General features: G+C 34.4%; 1 protein-coding gene across 1 annotated transcript in view; it reads left to right on the plus strand.

The window, feature by feature from the left end:
* The first annotated feature begins 3,933 nt into the window (after positions 1 to 3,933).
* LOC142354137 (tRNA wybutosine-synthesizing protein 4-like) overlaps positions 3,934 to 23,555 on the plus strand; it is a 58,575-nt gene continuing 38,953 nt past the window's right edge. Inside the window, exons 1-2 of the mRNA XM_075406404.1 lie at positions 3,934 to 4,052; positions 5,070 to 5,293. Coding sequence (XP_075262519.1) covers positions 5,080 to 5,293 — 214 coding nt within the window. The 5' untranslated portion in view covers positions 3,934 to 4,052; positions 5,070 to 5,079. The remainder of the gene's footprint in view (positions 4,053 to 5,069; positions 5,294 to 23,555) is intronic.

Raw genomic sequence — 23,555 nt, forward strand, 5'->3', positions numbered from 1 at the left:
AAACCACAGTGTTCAAGCCATTAAATTGATAAAATATTAATATCGAGAAAATTAAATCTTCTTTTGCGTCTACAGTCTTTTTGTAAAACGACTATTTCAAATTGACAGCAAAAAACCGCCAAAATTGAAAATTATCTAAATTTTACAAAATGCTTCAAACAATTTCTCTAAGCCCTGAAGACACCAGTCAAAATGTTCAACCAACAGAAGAATCATTGTTTGCTTCAACAAAACACAGCTTTCTTAATAATGAGTCTAAGTTGCGAAAATGATACAACATTGTAAATTACGAAAAAACAAAAACCAGAACAAAAAAGGTATAAGTTGAAGAAAACTTTTCAATTTAATTGAAAAAATTGAAATTGAAAGTCAATAAAACCGTCAGCTATAAATCGATATCAGTTATTAAGTTAAGTTATGTATCAGTAATTGACAACTGAGACCTTTAATTACCCAATATTTGGCATACGAGAAACAAAAGTTCACTACAAATACATGGCAAAAATGGAAAACTCTAACAAATTCTGCAAGAGAGCGGTGTCGCAGCCCTTAAAACCTAACAAAAATAATGTTCAGTTACTATTTTTGTAAAGTTTTTTAAGTTAGATTGTTAAGTAATGTGACAGTTTAGTAAAGAAACAAAAACAACAGCAAAAATAAGCATTTATGCACAGAAATCACAAAATTTTTGATCGAAAAATCATGGTACCAAAACCTAGAAACCGTTCCTTCAGTTGACAGAACTAATGTAAAATTGAGAAGTTCAAAAAATCACAGAAATTTCCTTATAACAAATACATTGAATGACATAAGATACATTGGGTGACAATGGAATGCATAGTACAGGTTCAATTACTTCTCTTGAAGAAGCTATTTGGGCCTTTGAAAGGTCAGACTTAGTAATCAGAGCGCAAAAAGAATAACAATCAAAGGCAAACCAATGAATTCAGTTCAAGTTTCTAAAACTCTTCTTCAAAGCCATCAAAACGATTAGCTTATCTTAAAACAAACTATATCTACATTCGGCCTCTTTTCTAGATACATGAGAGCTGTCAATAAAGGAGACGTGTATAAAAATTTTTGCCAGTAATTTAAAAAACAAAAGCTAAATATTTTGAAAATAGGCGGCATCAAAATAAAAATTGAAAAATTTCTCATTGTAAGAATCCATGATAATATCAAACCTATCCCTGATTTTGCCGTGCACCCAAAAAGGTGCCCAAGTTTTCCAAATGTTTGCGAATTAGACCAATTGTTGAGTGAAATACTTCAAATATTTAAAAACAGAACAATGATGCATTTTGTATAACTATCGAGTTAAAAACCGCAAAATTATAATTCCACAAGATTTTTATAGGGCGCCAAGTTTCAACTAGCTCTTTTGGATTTTAGAGAGATCATGGCAGCGATTTCTACGTCTCCATTTTTGGCACTTTTAAACTAAATTGACCGAAAAAGCGTTATTTGTCCAATTTTTGATGAAAAAATTCTAAATTTTGAAAATTGTGTCAATTTATCGATCGACCAAAATTGTCTGAAAAGAACCCATTTTACTATATAGTTCCTCCCTCCCAACTAAAGTTGGGGTAGGAATAAATAGCTACATAAGGACAATATTTGTTTGGTTCACTGGTGATGACAGCAGTGTTTAATAAATAGATCAATTAGCAAAAGAAATATTTCTTTAAACCAAAAATAAATGATCCATTTTGTATAATTATTGAGTTATTTTAGTTCCAGAAATTTTCTATAGGAGAAAAAGTACAACTAGCTTTTCTGGGGGTTTCAAAATTGTGACAGCACATTTTGATACATGATAGGTCTCTACTTCCATATTTAAAAGTGGGATAAAAAAGCGTATTTGGAGCCATTTTTTATCAAAACAGTCCGAAATTCGAAAAACTTTGCAAAAATGTTAACCAATAAAACAAGACTCGAATAAAACCACTCTAAAAGCCTCATCTATCCTTAAAAGTAAAACTGAAAACATTATTGTTAACATTATAAACAAATTTAAGCAACATTGGCGAAATTTTGGTAAAAAAGTACGGAAAATGTGAATAAAAACAACGGAATTCCGTCTACTATTTACATAAATTTAAACCTCGATAACTCCCTGTAAAAAACGAAAATAAAAAAATAATTTTATAATCTACGCTGGACAGGCTTTATAATGATACAGGCTCAAATCTCTACGATGAATATATCGATCGGCCAAAATTGTCTGAACAAAAAAACCCATTTGAGTATATAGTGCCTCCCTCCCCACTAAAGTGGGGGTCGGAACAATGACCACGTGGTCTGAACTGGGGACTTCTATGCTACTAAAAATAGTTTTCATTGGATCTATTCTGTTTTGCCCCCCCCCCCCCCCCCAGCTTAGTGGGCTTATATCTTTTGCCATTAGTTTTGCGTGATCTAACTTTTTTTAATTCAGAAATATAATCGCAGCTCATTGTTTGAAGTCCCTCAGTGAAGTTATTGGGACCATTAAGGCAAGTCACTATCACCCCTTACCCAAGGGCTGAAGCAAGCTATAACAGTGTGGACCCAGCTTGCTGTTTGAGATCAGGTCTCCGGGTAATTAGCCAATTGTTCTCAAACAAAGTTTGTAGTAATTATCTGGGTCCTCTGTCTCATGCAATTTATCTTATGCACTTGTTACCTGGTTGATCTGAGCAATATAACTTTTTGTCATCAACTGGCAAAGCATGAAGGCTTTAAATTCCTTGTGAGTTCTTAGAGCATGAATAGGCTCTTCAGTGACCGGTTCTCCGAAGCTGTTCAGGAGGCCAAATTTCATGATCTGAAGGGCAGATTTGGAGGTTTAGACCCCCCCCCCGAACTCCACTAAACCAATAAGGTAAACCTGCATGAAATTAAGCTGGATACTACCAAAGTCAAGCGCTCGCAAGTCTTTTGGGAGCAGCTAAGGTTATCTTCCAACTAATCCATAATCCATAATGTTGCTAAGGTTATCTTCCAACTAATCCATTTTCAAAGTTCCTAAGGTTATCTTCCAACTAATCCATCAGGACACTTCATTTGATCTTTAGGTAGTTTTTGGCTGTAGGTTTAGAATAACTTTGTTCAGCTTTTGGTCAACAAATTTCAATTCGACAAAGATTTCTTAAACTTTTTTCTGGGAAATAAACAAGAAGTTTTCAATTGAATACCACTATCGTTGATCTGCTTGGGCAGTTTAGACAACTTTTAGCTTGATAATTGAAACCTGTTTTTAAATTGTGTGCGTTGACTCGGCTTGCCACCAAGAAGTGGCAAGCCAATTTTTTGCCAGGGCTTTGAGTTTCGAACAAATGCGAAAAAGTACTTTGTCAATATCACGTTTTTTAACAACGATTAAGCGTAATAAACATTAAACCGGATAAGTCAAAGGGGTTTCAATTTTAACCGCCCAAAGTTGGTCAGGCTATTATCGAAATTATTTTTGGTAGCCGAACTGGTTTAGCCACCTACCCCCAGCATAGTGGTCGTGTAACGTATATCCCCACCACCGCCAAATAGCGTAAACGTACCATAATTCAAGCTTTCATTTTTGATGGGTGCATACTATTTGCAACCCCCATGCTCACGTGTTATTTAAACATATTATGACTGAATATCTAATGACACTTTGTAACTAGGATGCAAAAGCACTGACTATTCATTAACGGAAGAGATCCCCTTGATGAAGGGGGATGCATAATATACCGAGGTACATTACAAACGTAATGCGGTTAGTTAGGCGGAGAGTAACTGTCAGCTTTAGCTGATATGCAAGTGATTTCGAACGGGTAGTTTAGATCTTTTCTGTCTGTTTCGAAAGCAAACCGAAAAGATCCAGTAGTTCCGTTAGCAAGTTCCGTAAGTCCAGTTTGCAAACCGAAAAGATCAGTAGTTTAATCGCGATGTCGAAAGTCAATTTGAAATGAAAGAAGTCATTGCTGACGGATGGTCTGACTTCTACCGGGACTGTGATTGCAATAAAAAACAGTTCAAAGAGATGAGCTGACTTGACAGCAACAGCCTGCACTTGTTAATCAATTCGAAACGTTCAAATTGCGATTTATTGTGGTGTACTATCCATGATTTTTTACATAATTGGACTTGTTTATCTCATTGAGTGCGCACATCGGAGTTGGAATTTTTGCCCCTAATCACGAATTTAGAACCCAGCGGGATCTTTTCCACATGTGCCCCTCTCCCCCAGCTTGATATGTGCATATTATTTGAACCCCCTCCAAGCGCACTTGCCAAATTTTTACTTTTATTTACTATGTAATGCAAGTGCTTTGTAATTGGGGGGTGCATAGCGTATTAAGGTACAGATGGGGTGTGGTGTACAAACGGCGGAAAGAGCCACCCAGACATATGGCATACTTCTGGTAATTGGAGGGGGCTCTACAATCCGTTATAGGAAAGACCCCCTATTTTGTGAACAATCATTAATGTACACATAGCGCACCATTTCAAATTCGCTGATGCCACTAAAGTCCAACACTTATATGGTTTAACTTTGAGGTGTACCTTGTACCTTTTTCCGAGGTATATCGGGTAGATGTATATCCCTCCCTCCCCTGAGTGAATATGGCCATCTATAATTGGGCTTTTTTTACCTTATCGTATTGCATTGCAATTGTATTGGCCAGTCGCATCCTGCAGCCAATAAGCCATTAGTACTGCAAAAGCGCCTTAGCTTGTCCGCGCATAATGAAAACAAAAAATTGGTTCACGGGAAACAAACAGTTCCATCAATTGGTTTTCCACTCGGGACTAATATCCTCCACATTGTCCTGGGAAGACGATTTTTTGCGGGAAACGTTTTGCAATATGAAACGGATAAAAGCTCGAGGATCTTTTCCGTTTGTGCCCCCCCCCCCCCGTACGTTTTGCTCCCCCCAGATACAGAGCACGTGCCATTGCATAGTAAATCATTATGTAAAAATATTGCATATGCGTATATGGGGTGCAAATAATATGCGCCCACTAAGCGGGGGGGGGGGGGGGCACAAACGGAAAAGATCCAAGCTCGATAGTATACCATGTAAAATTGCAACTTGTGCCTTCAGATTGTAGAGAATGAGCGCACCAGTTCAAGGAACGAATGATTCCTGCACAGTTAGCAAAGCTGCAATGGTAAACCGCGGATACTTCAAAGACCCTTATGTAAAGCATTTTGTGTCTGCGGTTGTAAAAAGAAGTCCAATTATTAACAGAGGATACTTTATCAGAGCTTATTCTGTGCAGGCGTTAATGGCCTATTTGATGAAGAACGCTAGCTGCGTTGTTAAAGGTAAGAAAAGAAATACTGTAGCCGAACTGAAGAAGTGACCATGTAAGTAAACTGCTTGAATAAGTTTTCCTGAGACACCAAAAAGCCTTCATCCGAAGAATTCTGTCAATTTTGCGCTGTGGAAATACTCAATTGATATTTAGTTACACCCCCAACTTGACGAGAGCAGCATTATGCGCCGCCAACAGATTAAGTTCAAAAGTGCACTTATGCGAACACTGGCTTGAGTTGAGATTTTCAAATCTTACAAAACTCGGATCTATTCAGTTTCGGCCCCCCAGCTAAGTGAGCATAAATCTTTTGAACCCCAGGCGAACGTGCTATTTGTTTACATAGTAACGTGCTTAATATCAACATATAATTTGTAACTGGGGGTCATAAAAAACACTGGGGGGAGGGGGGGAACATTAGATCCCAAAACTCGATGCACTAAGGGCAAAAAAGGTAAGCTCACCCCTCGCAGTTTGGAAATCGAGGTTCAGTTGATTATTCTCTTCGAAGGTATAGTAAAACGTATGTATGGCACCAGTCATCTGCTGCTCTAACACTAAGCACCTCTAATTTTTTATCTAGACTCCAGTTATCACTACTCAAATCTGTCACTCCGCCAGTTTTGAAAAATTGGATAGTGAAGTGCAATTTTTCATGTTTGTTGAGTTTTTGTTAGATTAGGCTTAGGTTGAACTCTTTAAAAGTCGAGAAAGGTCTTTTGTCGATAAAGGTCAATTGCTTGTTTTGACCATTCTATGAGATAAGTTTTAGTAGTACAAACACAAATACTCAAAATGATACTAATTGCAATTTTCAAGTTTTTTGAAAATTTTTTGTCAGTTTTTGAGTTTTCCCAGGCTCAGGGGCCAGGCAATCTTCTTTAACGTTTGATAATACGGGTAGTTTCTAGTAACAATGGAATGGTTTTCAACGTTTTAATTTCTCGAGTTTCAGCATTTTAAAATAAAATCTGCAATTTTTTCAAGTTTGAATTTTGTGTCAATTTTTGATATTTGTCCCTTCTCACGTGCCGGAAAATTTATTCCGCGTACTGATAAAAGTTACTGCATTGTTGTTAGTGTCAATGGAATTGTTTTCATCAATTTAGCATTTCGAATTTTAGAACTTTTTTTGATAAAATTTTGCAATTTTCAATTTTTTGAAAACATGTCTTTGAAAACGTTTTTCTTGCCTCAGTAACCAGGTGAACTATTCCAGGGTTTGATAATGTGTTATTAAATAGTTTTTAGGGGGGCAATGGAATAGTTTTCAACATTTTATTAACGAATTTCTATTGTTTGAATTTTTTTCTAAAAATTATTGCCTATCGATCTTCATGAGCCAATGAGTTTTTTAAGGCTTGGAATTAGATTACTGGATCTAGAGACGCAGTAATGATTCTGAAGATATCAATATCACGTTCATCAGCTATATTTATTGATCTGCAAGGACCAATGAATTTTCTTCAGGGCTTGCGGATATAATTCTGGATCGATTTCAGAGACAAAAATTGGTTTTGAACTTATATTTGAAATAGGTGTTTGAAGGGATCAAATTTTGCCTTTTGGGTAAAAGCTTCAAGATTTTAAGCAATGAGTATATTTTTTGTTTAGTTCGTTTGGTTGTTTTAGTTTCTCAAATTTTTGGGATGTTTTTGTTTGTATTATGGCTGGCATTGTTCAGTTGATCTTCTGGCGAGGTAGATTACTTCTAAGTTTTTCATTCAATTCTGTGGATGGTACTTCAGGACTTTTTAATTTTCAAGTTTTCAGAATTTTTTTTTCGCTTTGTCTTAATTTATAGCTTGTTCAACATTTTGCGAGAAATCTTTTTAACTTTTTTTGGCTAGTTTCACTCTTTTCCCATTGTGTTAAAAGTTTTTAGACAGCAGTTGCTCAGCTAAACAATTTAAATTGAGCAGAGTCAGTATCAAAAAACAAAATCGAAAATAGAAACGAAATAAACCCATAACGCCCCCTTTTGGATGCCCGTTACTCGAACTTTGTTTTTAATTACCATCTCTAATGCCTATTGGTATCGATATTAGCCCCTGTGTCGTCGCACTACGAAACAGGAGTATGTTCAGCTCCAAAATGACATAAAAGTTGTTCGTTCTTTGAAATTGTTTGTGTACAAAAATCATTTTTTTCATCAGCTTTTTCTCTTTCTTTCCCAATATTCGTTATGGGAATCGAGGCAGGCTATTTTCCGTCAATCTGCAGGGTATGTTTAAAGTATAATGAGAAAATGGTGTTTGAAGAAAAATTTGCTTTCTCGGCAGTGGCTTTGTGTTAATACCCGGTAATTTGACTTCAAGTTTTTTTATTTTCGATTTTGATCAAAATTTTTTCTAAATATTTTTTCCAATCCATTCATAATCCGTTTTATGTCTAGTTTTTGGTTTAGTCAATATCAATTTGAATTTTAGGCCAGGATTTGTCCTGATCTATGATTTTAATTCGTCGACTCCCTTGATGATTGTTACGACCTGACTTAGAATAACTTCTTCAGTGACTTCTACTGCTTTGCAGTCAAAGTTTGTGTGCGTGACGTCATTTCTGCTTTTATGTCAACTGCATGACTTACCTCACTAAAAAGAACTCTGAACTCACATAGGGTACTTTAAAATTTATGAACATTTACTAGTTAAAGATCAATAGTGTGCATCTAAGTAGTGCCAAACCTATATACCTCAATTCTTGAGTATTAGTCTTTGATTTCGAATATCAATTTTGAATGAGCTCTTTTAGGGATTTTTCCTTGTTGACCGTTTGTGTCATAAAATTGACAGTCCGAATCTAACCCAAAAAGTCTAGTGGTCTGTTAAGGGACTGGTGGTCGATCTGTCTCTCATTTTTTAGTTGTTTCAATTTTTGGAATGCCACAAGTGTCTCTCGCGATTATTTTCCGGCAATCTACAGGCTACGTTTTAATTTTTCTGGTACAGTGTCGCCGTTAATTATTGCAAGTTTGCAAAAACTCGCCAGCTCTAGTTGCAGCCAAAACTGAAAAAGTTTGATACCTCAACACTCATGGGTCGGGGGAGTTTTGTTTTCTCAAAGAGAGGAGATCGTGGAGATAAACAAGTTCGTGGAGATAAAATTGATGGGGTAGCAGTACTCGTCATTAATGAAAACAGAAAAGTGAATTTTTCTTCCTGTTCAGCTCCTCATAGATAAAATTCAATTTGAAAGAAGAGTTGGTCATAGTAGAGAGAATCCAATTTAATGGTTGCCTTACAAAGTTTAAATCTTGGTTTTCGAGTTCTTCTGAAAGTCGAAAATTTTAAAGAGTTTGCAAATATAGGAATCTTAAATCCAATAGTAGTTTTTGTCACAGATCATAGCGATAGAAACAAAAAGGTGTGCGTAAAAGCTATCCAACGTTTTCGGGCTTTTTCGCAATGTACCGCAAAAATTTTTAGGTCAATTTTCAAATATCTCAAAAGCCAACTGGGAACACAACTTTTTTTATTGAAGGGGTTTAAAGGGCCCAAACACTCATTGGGCCCAAAAATCGGGGGGCACAGTATTTTTTAAGATGTTTGAAATGCAGAAATTTTGCTGAAGTTTTATCCCGCAGTAGTTTAAAACTATCTGCTTTAAGTTCTATATTATTTCCTCAAAGCTATCGCTAGTTGGCAATGAAGTGAAAATGAACAAGGAGGTTCTGCAATGTGCTACATATGGTTCCGATGCCGCTCATTCGCTTTGTTGAATTATTGGTCTACCAATGAAGAACAGATAGAAAACTTTCAAAAAGTCATGTTTTGTTCAAGAAACCGCCAAATGACTAAAGTAATGACGCTTTAGAGGTTTGATGAAACCTGGCAATAATGAGACTACGTGAGAAGACAAATAAAAACTAAGTTGCAGGTCCACAGTGTTATCAAATAAAAGGCACATAGTTTAAAAGTTCACTGATATTTTCTTAAAGTAAATATAAACCATAAAGATATCAGTCATAAGATATAAAGTCATAAGATATCAACTGAGGGCAGTATAGTTTTCTTTGTGCCATATACCAACAATAGGATGTTTTGATTTTTGAGACTAAGTCATGGGACTGCAAAGAACAGAAATTGCTGGTAAATCACGGAACCCTGAGCTCATACTTAAAAGCTTATATTTTATGTTCATTGGAGCCCATTTTCATGTAAAATGGGCTCTGCGTTTATTAAACTTTGGCTCATTTATTAATCATTTTAGTCATTATTTCAAAAAAAAATTGCAAGAATATTTCTAAGAAAAAGATCGCGCGCTAATACAAACTGAACATTTTTTTATTATAACAGTCCACAAAGAGAACAAAACTAACCTAGTGTAGCTGCGCGCCCAACTAAACACCTAACTGTTCCTACTATTTGCGAATTAGATGAATTGGCAAATGAAGTTTCTCAAAATATCAAAAATAATTGATGCATTTTGGATATTTATTGAGTAATATTAGTCAAAATTGGGCACTAGTTGAATTGGAAGCAGAAACAATACGCCCTCTTTTGGAGTTTAAGAAGTTTGTGTTAACAGTTTCCATGTCTCTGCTTCTGGGAAACTTAACCTAAGTGGTCTAAAAAAGAATATTTGGCAACATTTTGGCAGTGTAACAAAAATTTGGGATAAAATTACGGAAAATATGAAAAACAACAGAAATCTGTCAACTGTTTGCAATAATTTAAACTTCGATATATCCCCGGAAAAAAAAACTTCTAAAAAATCTTTGAATTCTATATTCTACGCTGTACGGGCTTTTTAATGATAACACTCACAACTCTCTCAGATGAATATATCGATCAGCTCATTCAACTCTCTCAGATGAATATGTCGATAAAATTGACTGAATTAAAACCAATAGAGTGAAACCTGAGTAGAACCTTGGCGTGAGTTGAGATTTTCAATTCTCACAAAACTCTGTGCACTTTAAGGGCAACGGTAAGCTCGCCCCTCGCGGTTTGTAAATTCAGAAAATGTTACAGTTGATTATTCTTTTTAAATGCTGCTCTATCACTCCACTCAACACCCAATGTTTTGTCTAGACTCCAAATGTCAGTCCTCAAATTTGTCAATTCGTACAATGTCAGTCCGCCAACTTTTCGAATTTTTTTTCTGAACCGAAAAGATTTGTTAGAAAGAATCTGGCTGAAACTCCAAAAATATGGATAGTGAAATGTTATTAGTAAAACGAGTGACCACATTGTTTTAAATTTTTTGGTTCAGTGGCAGCATTATTTAACTCAAGTTTACAAAACTCGCCAGCTCTATTTTCAGCCAAAACTCTTAATAGTGTGATATCTCAACATTCACCGGTCAAAGAGAAGAGATATTTAAAAACAAGTCCGTGGAGATAAAATTGAAGGGGTAGCAGTACTCGTCATTCATAAGCAGTACTCGATAAGATTCTTTCTGAAAGAAGAGTTGGTCATAGTAGAGGGAATCCGATTCATTTGTTGCCTTACAAAGTGTAGAGCTTAGTTCTCGAGTTCTGCCGAATTTTAAAAATTTTAAAAAGTTTGCAAATACAGGAATCTTAAATCCAATAGTAGTTTTTGTCTATAGACCATTGAGACTGAATCAAACGCGTGTGAGTAAAAGCTATCCAACGTTCTCCGGCGTTTTCGTATTTTACCGCAAGTTTTTTTCAGGTCAGTTTTCAAATATCTTAAAAGCCAACGGGGAACAAAAAAATTTCTGATTTAAGGTGTTTAAAAGTACACTTTGGTGCAAAAAAAGTCGACGGGCACAGTATTGTTTTAAGTTTTTTAAAACGCAGAAATTCTGTTGAAATTTTATCCCGCAATTGTTGACAATTATCTGCCTTAAATTTTATTATCACTTAAGGTTATCACAACTTGCCAATGAAGAGAAACTGATCAAGGCGGTTTGGTATTGTGCTTTCGCACATAATGCTCCGACGACGGTCATCCGTTTTGTTATGTTCTATCAAATGGGGAACAGATAGATAACTATCAAAAAGTCACATATTGTTCAACAAACTAATAAATGAGTCAAGCAATGCAGCATTAGAGGTTTGAAACTTGTCAATAATGAGACTAAGTGGGAAGTCAAACTCAAAAGGCAAATAAAAACAATAATTAAACTCAAAATTCTGTCTGTTTAATAGAAAGCACAATAAGAAAAGCAAAATGCCACTATATAACACTTAATTTAAACAAATTGTCCCTTACATATGAGACCTGTCCTTAATGAGACTCTGTTACAATTCTAAAAATGACCGCAGAAATGGCAAAGTTTAGAAATTAGTTTCGATTTTAGGAAGCCATTATTTTCCAGGTGATTAAAATCATTAGGTATCAACTGAACATATTAAAAAGGTTCATTTATACCTCTTATTTTATAATTGAGGAAGAAATTGAAACATGCTCTTTTATACGTCCAAAGAAACCAATTCAGACCTGTCATTATCCATATTATGTCATACGACTTCAAAAAGAACAACAAAATCAGGTATAATCTACTCAAAAAATTCAATAATTTAACCAGAAACCGGTGTCGCTGAAGTTAAAACGATAATCTATTCACTGGGAACATTATAGGTTCAATTGTGCAATTTCGCACCCTCGATTAGAGCGCCCTTTTTTGTTATTATTGGAAAGAAACAAAGAATAACCTCAAAAATTCGCAGTTATCCGAAATCGTTTTTTTAATAATGAAAATGCATAGTATCAAAGTCAAGAAACCATTAGTTGTAAAGAAAAAAGTTTTAAATGGATTTTCAATAATTAGGAAGAGGATACGGCCTGGTTTTACAGCGACTAAGCCACCTACTGTTAGAAAGAAGATAAAAAGTGACAGCTGGAAAGTTAATTGATTTTGAATCAGCTATTTCTAAGTATGAAAACTATAAGCTTTAAAATAAACAAAAGCGGACTGACTTGCAACTCCTTAGGAGTCCAATTGGGCTCGCTAATAGTGAGTCTATGTCATTAGACTAGAAAAAAAATAATTAACACGCACAGACTGAAAAACAATAAACAAGAAACGACATATTACAAAATCATTTTATCTAGAGATTTTTGAAACCATTAGAGCAATATGAGCAACAGATAGTATTCGAAATCTTTAATTGGGTTTTAAATGATTATCACTCGGCCCTCCTTGTATGGGGTCTGCGTAAAAGAACCGAAAAACAAATATCGACCAGTATAGAAAAGAAAACTCAGTATAAAGTTTCCCATAAAAACAATCTGTCTAAGCCCTATGAACATCAGTCACAAGATTCAAACAACAGAAACATTTGGTTCATCAAATTGTTGATGATACATTCCTATCTATAATCAGAATAATTTAGGTGATGTTGAAATCAAGAAAAAATCAAAACGTTCAATAATAGTTTTTGTTTTAAAAATATTTGATGAAATTCATTAAAACCGTTAGCTTCATTACGAAATAACTGAATTGGTTCACTTATACATCCAAAACAAGGCATTGAGATCTTTTATTATCTGGAATATTTTAAGGACTACAAAACTGACGACAACCTTTTTGCAAGAAACCATTGGCAGACCTCAAAAACATAAGATTTTCGCAGAGAACAGTAAATATGTTCAGTCGCGCATTCCTTAAAAGTCAATTGGACCTGTCATTTTTGTAATAACATGCCAGGTACACAAAATGGAACCTCAAAAATGGGCAAACAATCAAATATCACATTTTCTGGAAACCTGTAATACCAATCCCAGGAACCATTAGTAGAAATTAAAACCGTTATAATTATTGATTTCACATGGGGAAAAAATTAGCTGTCTTTACTGAGACTAGGCTACTGGTCGACAGTATTAATAACTAGAAGGCGAATAGTTTAAAATGTCACTGATATTTTAAAACAAATATAAACCAAGTCATAAGATATCAATTGAGGACGGTATAGTTTTGTTTGTACCATTTACCCACGATTGGATGTTGATTATTAAGACTAAGTCATGGGATTTCAAAGAGAACAAAAACTGCTGGTCAAACACAAGAATCCAATTTAAATTTTTTTAATGAACACTTTGTCAAAGCCTTTAAAACCCTGAGCTTACACTCAAAGGATATTATTTTATCTTCATTGGGGCCCATTTTCTTGTAAATGGGACCTGCGTTAATTAAACTATCTTGTGAAATCATTTTAGGCAGTATTTAACAAAAAAAAACAAATTGCGAGAAAGTTTCTGAAAGAGCGTGCCTGAATACAAACTGAACAATTTTTTTAATATAAGGGTCCACGAAGAGAAAAAAAACTAGCCCTAACTCAACGAAACGCGTAATTGTCCCAATTATTTGCGAAATAGATGAATTGGCGAAGGAATTTTTCTAAATTTCAAAAAAGTGATGCCTTTTGGATGCCTATCGAATTATTTTAGCGAAAATGGACAGGAATTTAATTCAAGAAGACTCTTATTGGAAGCGGAAACAATACGTTCTCCTTTGGAGTTTCTCTGTTTCTGGCAAACTTAAACAAAGTGGGCTTAAAAGCGATATGTCCCCGGAAAAAAATTATAAAAAATTTTTTGAATTCTTTGTTCTACGCTGTACGGGTTTTTGAATGTTACCGCTCACATTTCTCAATGATGAATATTTCGATCGGCGAAAATTGACTGAACAAATAAAACCAATTGAGTATATAGTTCCACCCTCCCATTAAAAAGTGGGGTCGGGGCAGAATTTTTACTTCACATTTCAAATTATTTCTATCGAAATGGAGTAACAAAAAGAAGCAAACTGAAGACATGACGACGGGATCGGATCTGATTACTATTCAAAATAAAAATACACTGGCAATTATTATGTTTCGCATAGGAAGCTTTCTTTTAGTTTTTTTCTCAAACCAAATTTTAGCTACATTTAGCTCTTAATCCAAGTGAGGACTTTTCTTATTCTAGCTACCTAACTATTGAAACAGTTTCTTTAATGTATAAAAGATAAACTCAATATTTATCAAAACTTACCAAAAAGTTTGGATAAACATTGACATATTAAGACTCATTTTTGTCCCTATTCTCCTATACTTTGGAAATGAGTTCTAAAGCATGATTCTTGTCGTCCTATTGGAACACGTGTGTGTAATTAAACGATTTCGCTGCTTCCTTTTGTCAATCTGTTGGTAAGTTATTCCACTTTCTCGAAAATTTCTGATTTCTGACCGGTTACTTCTTTTACATTGGCACTCACTTGTCGGAACAACAGAACAGTGTTGAAGTTTTCCCGCCTCTCATGTTTTTCCTTGAAAGCACCCTTTCTAATCTTGTCTACTTTCTTTACCTTGCTTAACTAAGAGAAATTTCTTTAATGAAAAGTTCACTAGTTGAAAATTTTTTTCTCTTGATAGAATATCTTTTGAGTTGTCAATCTTTTAGGGCATATGACAATTCTCGTTACCTTAATATGTTCCTCTATTCATTCTCTAGTGATAAACCGGTCAATGATTGGAGAAAAATGGCACTGAATTTAATATTTAACGTAACAAGTGATATAACAAGCAGGATTCTTGCATTTAACGGTTTTAGGCATCTTACTAGTTAATTCATTCTTTAATCAATTTCCATTTATGTCAACTTTATGGTTTAGTTCGGCAAGAAATTTTAATTTATTTTCCTCCATTAAACCCAGATGGCGACAAGTGACCTGGATTTTTCTAATTCCATCATAATGAAACTCCTCAATATGCGTTTGCTCCTTTTGTGATAAAACAAAAAGATCGGTTTTATCTCTCCTCATCGTTTGTTTTACATAAAAATCTGACATCTGCGAGTTGTAAAACTTCGCTTTTCCTTTTTACGATAAGTAGTCAATGTATTTAAAATTAAGGGATCGAGGTTTGTTCTTTCAGGAACTCCTATGTTTGTTAACTATCAGTCCGTTCAATTAACTGATTATACGTTAATGATTTTTTCTATGTTTGAGGACAACTATTCCGCCATAACTTTGGAATCCATATCAAATGCATATTTCGTAATTTTTCCTGGAAACATAGGGAATTCTGTGGGAAATTAAATTGAATGCTTTCAATAAATTTAATAATATTAAAAGCAGTTTCATTTTGTTCTAAGAGTTTGTGTATCTATTTTGCTTAGCACCCAAGCGTAGGGGCCATAGCATCTTAGAGCCGCCGGGCGCAACTAATTTTCTTAAAATGTAGCAGATGTAGCTTCTATATACAAACACAGAAAAAACACTGGAGGAAGCGGAACAGATTAGATCTTTCTTTAAAATTCTTTCATCAGAAATCCGAATAATTTTTTTGTTTCTCCTCATGTTTTACTACATGTTTTTATGAACGTCTGGAAAAATGTTTTCGATACCTATATATAAATACTTATGTATCTGGAATATATATATATATATATATATATATATATATATATATATATATAATATATATATATATATATATATATATATATATATATATATATATATATATTCGCCAATTGCAATTTTAAATGTTCTCCAATGAATTTTATACTGAATTTAAAAGACCGAAGGGTTTCCAGGATCCGATTTTTTTACTGTAACAGTTTGTCAATTATTTCGTATAGGTGTTCCTGTGTATATTTAAATTAAGTTTCTTTTTGCTATAAATGGACTCCGCTGACTCAATTTTTTCTCTCGCTTTCTTTTAATCCTGACTTTGAAAATCAATTATTCAATTATAGTGCTAGCGATTTGTTTTTTTTGCCTTCGATAACATTTTTTTTCCGATTTTCGATTTTTTGAGCATATTCTGGGCGTACTTGCCCTTTTCAGTGGTCGATCAGTGGTATTTGATTTTTTTAATGTTACAAGCTAAAACATCTGTGTTTTTCTTCCTATTTTAAATGGTTTGATATTTCGTTTAAAGATGTATTATTATTTTTATAGGTATGCACTTCTTTATTTTTCGATTTGACCTTGAATCTCCAAATTTTAAATAATTTTAAAAACTTTTAAAAAGTTAATCTTTTTTAACTCTTTAAATCATTTTCTAGCAAATGAAACCAAACTATATGTGGAATTTGCATCCTTTTATGATACGTTTGGCTTAATGTGATGATGCAAGTCTTGTATACAGTGGAGCTCTGGAAAAGTTTTCGGTATATCTATGAACAAAGTGCAATTTTTGCTTTGTTATCAATCGCTGATGATAGAAAATTACTTGCGTGAAGTGAGCATTTCCAATTACTCCTTTCAATATCCTTGTAGTATGAAAGTTTTTTGTGGCTAAGTAATAAACAATTATGGTTGCCTGATTTTCATTTGTTGAATTTGGTTCAGTTTTGTTTTCTGTGCGCCCGAATTTCATGTCAGCTTGGCAAGTAGAAATTTACCTTAGTATTTTTTGAACAATGAGAAACATTCACCAGTATTTTCTTTGATTGGTGCATGTGTCCAGTCCATGGTTGTTCAAAAATTTTTTCTTATAATTGAATCAATCTGCTTCTCCACCCCACCGACTTGATAACTGTGTCAGCTTGAATGACTGAAAAGCTGTTGTTTAAAGAGATCAATGCTATGTCTTGTTTATTGTTCGTCCACTTTTCAATCACAAGAGGCATTTTGACTACTTTGATGCTCCCAAAGTTTTGAGACGTCTTTGTGTTTGTTTTTGACTCTTTGGAAACTGATATTAAAAATTTTAGGATATCAACTCGAGTTCGTGAATTGTTTTGCGTAATTTTCAAGTGGTTAGATATACTTTATAGAGCCATTAGCGGTGACATCCTCACATAATAAAATGAGGTACGCTGTATTAATGGTTTAATATATAAAATATAAAAATATATCAGTACCATATATAAGTACCAAAACCTTCGAGATGCAATGGTAATTAAGAGCTTTTTTTGAAAAAAAATTAAATGGGTAGAAATAATATTTGAGTGAGTTTTCACTTAACATTTTAACGTTCTTTTCTGCAGAAGTTATTAGGCTGAAGGATGCGAATACTTTCCAATGGCAAAACGTTGCGTATACTTAACTTTTTTATTTCCATTTTGGTTTGGATTAATCTCATTCATGCGATCAGCTGTTTATCCCAATTGGTTTATCCAAAACTTTAATATCGGTGCTCATTGTTCAAAGTTATCTTATTGCGGTTCACGAGGTTGAATTTATTTTTGGTCACATCGGAGGGAATTTATTTATCCTTTGCTCTACGAAATGTTTCTGGCTTAGCTATTATCAAATTTTTTCGTATCTAGTTCATCATTATTGACAGAAAAGCACTTTCTGCGTCGAAAGTACCTATTTTTTCCACTCAAACTCTATTTCACAAAGAATCACTTTGCATATTCTCATCACAATAGTAAATTTGAAGATTTTTGTACGGGAACCAAATATAGATGAACAAGTACTCGCTTCAGACTAATCCAGGTGTACGTGCTCCACTAGGAAAAATTCTTACTGAAGAGATCAATGAAGGAAAGAGGACTATCCTGTCGATGGTTTACTGGAAAACCTGATTGATAACCATAGCGGACAAAGTTTGAGTGCTTAGTATCACAGCATAACTAGCTTTGCTGAGCCGGAACTTGTAGCAGCAATCTCAATTCTTCAAACAGAAGAGTCGCTGTTGATTTAGGTGATGCGGGGGATAAGAGTGACAGTCCTATTAAGCAAATAGTGTCACTGGGAGCTGGATTTGATACAATGTTCTTCCGACTCAGAGATGTTGGAGCCACTGAGTTCATTGAGAGATACGTTGAAGTGGACGCCCATGAAGTTGTGGAACGGAAGAGAGCAATGATTGAGAAACACGATCTGCTAACCGAGTAGGTGTTTCTTTTCCGCGTTATTTTCATTGATCAGATTGAATAGATATGTTTAAAATCGAAGTCATAATCAGTACGGCGGTGGAATGCTTTTTTTGTGGATGAACAACGTTTTGCACTTGTGTCGGGTATTAAATGGCCAGTTAATACTTATTTTTACTGTTTAAACAATGGTTTACTTGAAAGTGTTTACGCCTTATAAGGTCAGTTTTGTTCAATTACAGTGAAAACTCCATTCATTTATTTACCATGAGATACTTTCGTAATTCAATTTTCACCTCAGGAACCGTCTATCTTACGATGATTAAATGCCAAACAATAAAAGTTTGCTTCAGATCTGACCTTGACGTTTTCAAGTTTCTTCCTGGAGACCTCTCTAACTACGAAGACATTTTCAAGAAGCTGAAAACAGTGCTTGATCCTCAAAATGGCACTTTGTTCCTGGGCGAAGTCTCACTTGTTTATCTACCCTCAGAAACGAGCGACTGTATTTTGGACTACATATCAGAGAACTTCACCAAAAGCGCGGTTGTTTTGTACGAACAACTCAACACTCGAGATCCCTTTGGAAAGTTTATGATGAGCCATTTTAACAAGCTCAACTGTCCGCTAGGGTCACCAGACGTCCATAACACTGTCGAGAAAATCCACAGTAGGCTAGCTGAACATTTCAAAGACATTTTTACGGCGGATTTGAACCATATAACAATTCAAACTCTACCGGAGGAAGAGTTGAACAGAGTCTCAAACATGGAGCTTTTTGACGAATTTGAAGAGTTATCACTTCTCAACTCGCACTATGCGCTAACACTGTTGGTTGGGAAAGACCTTCGGGTACCTGTCGTTTTCCCCTTGTTGAAGAAGCTAAGATGTCAATGTTGTGTTCCGAGGGAGTTTCTCTGCTTGGAACAATTTCCTAAAGTTACAACCAGCAAGCATTTAGCGCTCAAGTTGGAGGTATTCAGACACTGCTCGGCTGTTACTGATGGAGGCAGGTATTAACAAATTTCTATACCTTTTCAATTCATCTCGTAGAGAAGCAATTATTGTAAATGTGTGTGTCTTTTTTATGCCAAATTTTCGCTTGACCGTTTTGACTATTTGAGTGACGTTTACGCCCTTGACTTTTTGCGGTTCGCGTGATCTAAAATTCTCTCTCAATCACAATTTCAAGCAGCTGAACTCAATTGGCGGCAATTTAATACTAAAAGTCAAATGAAAAGTGCACCGAAACTGGTTCCATTTGTCACTTTAAATCTTAATAGTGATATATGTTAACTTCTAATGTGGTTAATTGCTCTTGAACGAAGTTCATAGCAATTTTTGTAAACGTGTTAGTATTTTTAAATGCAAATTTTTCACTTGACCATTTTGCGCTTTTCTAGAACTTTCTTTGACTTCTCTTGTGACTTTTTCACGCTTTCGTTATTCATTTTTGAGTTATTTCTGTTGCTCTCACTCCGAAGTAAAGCTTGTTGCTAATATAAAGTCGGTTGCAATCAATGGTTCGAATCCAGCTGGGGTGAAAAGTTTTTCCACCCGCCTGTCGTTCGAGAGCAATTCTTCCACATTAGTCGGTTTATGTTTTGACACCTGGTTTTAATTCAGGTTCGGTTTTTAGTAGCTCTCGATTTAAGTTTGCACCAATTTTTAGTGACCATTTAGCTGAAATTTGTTTGATATGTCATCTGAAATTTTTTACAACTTCCTTGTTTTTTGGCATCCAGATCGTTCCTGTCAATTTTTTTAATCGGCTGAATTTAATTGCTCTCAAATCAAGTCTATAGCAATTATTGTGGTTTTTTTGGTCTTTTTTAATTCAGTTTTTGGCTTTACAGTTTTTCTTCTGATTGACTTTTCGAGTTACCTTTCACTCTAGAATTCTTGATTTTTATGTGATCTAAATAATTGTCATCGAGATTTTAAGCAGTTGAATTCCATCTTTTGTGGCAGTTTACTACTAGTAATCAAATAAAGCGTGCAACAGAAGTGCTTACACTTTTTTATTGCTAAAGCTGCGAAGCTGTAAGCTGAGCGTAACTATTTTGCGGCGATCTTGGCTTTTTCATGGTTTGAAGAAAAGAATTTGTTTTCTTGAGGTGTTTTCTACCGGAAGTACTATTCGTTCAGACGGCGTTTTGACCTAAAAGCGAAAGTGAGTAAAATTGCAGTGTGAACTATTTTTTTCTGAGCGCGAGAAAAATTTTTTATCATATGGTTGATTCAGTGAGTGATTTTTCGACTTCAAAAAGTATTTTTAATAGCCGCCGTCAGCCTCTCATACAGCTATTATTTAGGCGCTCTCCTTTTTACAAACCAAAGAATTTGAATTGTATTGGGGCGTTGTCTTTTTTTAAAGATCTGATCACATATTTTCATGATTTTTGATGTCAAATTGGAGTAGTGATTTTGTCACGCCGAAAAAAGGAAGTAGAGCAAAAAAGCGAGTGGTTTTGCGGCTTGATTTTTTTGCTCTAACTTTAAAGTAGAGTGAGAAGACGTTGCTTGAACAAAAATTCGCTTTCTCGCTTGTGGTTTTTTTGTTCACATGCGGCAATTTCACTGTTTTTTTACTGTTTTTTTTCGATTTTTTGGATCGGATTTTTTTCTAGAGCGTTTTCCGTATCCATTGATAGTTCATTCCAGGCCTAGTTTTTTGTTTGAACCAAATTTCCATTTCTTGCTGGTGGTTTTTTTTGTTGGCATGCGGCATTTTGACAGTGATTTTTTTTTTAAATTTTTTAAATCTGTTTTTTTAGAAGTGGTTTTTCCCAATTCACTCATAGTCAGTTCTAGGTCTAGTTTTTTGTTTAGTCAATGAAAATCTTTTGAATTGTTCGTCAGGACTTGTCCTGCTATGTTTTTTAATTCGCTTTACCTTTTGATCACGTTTTTGGTTTTACATAAGTCACGACTTTTACGTTTGACCTCTGACTTACCTCACTGACTGTTTCAACTGAATGGATTCTAAGTTCTTTCACGCAGTGAATTACGCAATGTGAATACGGTCAATATCAAAGAGAAAAATCTAAAGCGTTAGGTTATTCAAAAATTCATTAGAGCGATTGCTACCTGATATTAGTATTAAGCTTAATACCCTTCAATTTAGAAGCTAAACTGCACACTGAATTAGAACAGTTTTTGAAACTTAGGAAAAAATTTTGTCAATTTCAATCTTCTATTTTTTCTGTTTCAATCCCGATGTGCGTCTATAGCGTCAACGGTGGCTATTTTCCGGCAATCTGACGGCTATGTTGATATAATGGCGCATATAGATAACCCAGTTATAGAGTCGCCCCAGTTTTTTTTGTAATTTGTTTTTGTGGAAAATAGTTTTTTAGTTGATGCTGTTTAAATATGTAACTATCTGAAAAATTATACTGCAATATTTTTTGAGAGCTTAGCAATTGGTTTTCAGGTTTAAAAAATGGCACAATTGTCTTTTTTAATATAGTTTTTGGATATTTAAGCAGAGTTATTTTTCAAAAAATCAGTACTTATGGCAGTTTCCTTTGACAATTCATGCATTGAACGCATCTTTCTAACGTTTGGCATTTTTGTTTTTTTCTAAATTTGCACACATGCTTATCCGATTTGGGACAGTTTTGTTCCAATTTTCTCAGCAGTTTTGTTTAAAGTTTGGATTTAAATGCTAAAAAAGTCGGGAAATTTAAATGTAGTTTTCGGGAAATTTAGGTTCAGTTTTATCAATGATTGAATGGTTTGAGTCTTTGTAATTCAATAAAAATGTTTTTTTACAGAACAGTTTAAAAAAATTTTTTCTTTTTTTAAAATATTTTATTGTTTCAAATCCTTAAATTGTTTTTTTTATTTACAGGAGGATAGCTATGTAGGTTTTTTCTAAGCATGAACGCTGAATTATGAACTGTATTTGTTTTTCTACTTCATTTTTTCAATTTAGTATTTGACTTCAAAAATCAAGTTTTTATATATGGTTCTTTCTCCAAATTCTAGCTTGTATCATTCTCCTAAGACCTATAGTTTTTATTCGATCTGCTTTCATGAGTTGTTTAAAAAATTGAATTTTTTTATTTATTTGAATTCTGTAATTTTATTGTAGTCTGTATTGTTACTGAATGAAGTCGTAATTGTTGAAATTACTGCCCCAATGATGTCAATGCTCAAATCGTTCTCGTTATCACACTGGTGTAATTTTTAACCAAATTTTTGATGGTTAAGACAAAAGGTAATAGTTTCGGCTGCAAGTGCCGTTTTTTTCGAAGTTCCAACGCTTCGAGTTTGCATCCGAAAAAGCTTCCTTTTTGTTGCGTCGTCTTCATTTTACTACTTTTTTTCAAGCCGCAATCTTCAAAAGAGCAATTTGTTGATCCTTGTATGCCGCTATTCCACTGCTCATTTGTTACTTTTATCTGTGTGACGGCATTTCTTAAACTAATTGGCGGCGAGTTTTAAGCTGAACTGTGTGATGAGTTTTTTTCATCATAGCTGACTTGTCTCACTCTCTAAATGACTTCTAATTTTGTTCAGTTCCCTTGAGATCACTCTAACCCCTTCAAAGGTCAATTAGGGTCATGTGTTACATCTAGACAAGTATAGTGGTTTTTTTAAAACTTGTAATATATTTTTCAAGCACATTTTTTTAAGCTAAATAGCTTAAATACAGTGTTGTAACAAATGGAAAACAGAAGGCAAAATTACATTCCTGAATTTCGGTGGCTTGGCTATACTCGCAATATGTAGTTTTAAGATTTAATTGCTTGATTAGCTGCTGTCATGTACTCAAACGGCTTTTTCCTTTTCTAGTCGCTATACTTTTTCGTTTCTAGTTCGCTTTAAATTTTGCTCACGTTTTTCGTTTTACACTCACCTTTTCTGTTGAATGCAGGTTATAATACAAGCAAGAAATTTAAGGCAAGAGAGTGAAGACTTTCAGGGTAAAAAAAGCAAGATCAAAAAGCTAAATAAAAAAGAAACGGGTCAAAGCGATAAAGCATGACCATTTAGAGGTAGTGGATTAAAGCTCAGTGTATGTCGTTTCATTAGATTAAGCGCTAGCTGGTACTAGTTTTTCATCCATTTTGAAGGAAATCTTTTAAGAAAAAATGTGCTGAAAATATTTGAGACAACGCATTTCGGTGGGGACATTGGAAAAAAGGTATAAAAACAAGCAGGATCGTTGTTTGATTGATTCTTTTTGTTTCTCAGAATTCTACTATGGCAATAGTCCTGTAATTTGAGTGAATGAAAAATTGTTAAAAAATTAATTACAGTTTTTGCGCAATCACATTTTTGGGCAATTGTAAAAGGCGAATTTCCAATTATAAATTTGACGCAATGATACGCTAATACTATCTTTGTTGTTTTTACGACTCGAAGAGGAGTATTGGGATTCTACAGGTTTTTTTTAGCAGAAAGCAAGTTTGTTCATGACTTGAATTTTGACTTCTTTCTGTTCGAGCATTTACCTCCGTTTTTGATTGTTGACTTCTGTTTTTGGACATTGGACTTTAACAGTAGCTTCGTTTCTAATGTATAGTAATTAGGAAC

Source organism: Convolutriloba macropyga, chromosome 15, assembly GCF_964194025.1.
Source record: "Convolutriloba macropyga chromosome 15, txConMacr16.3, whole genome shotgun sequence".
NCBI lineage: Eukaryota > Metazoa > Xenacoelomorpha > Acoela > Convolutidae > Convolutriloba > Convolutriloba macropyga.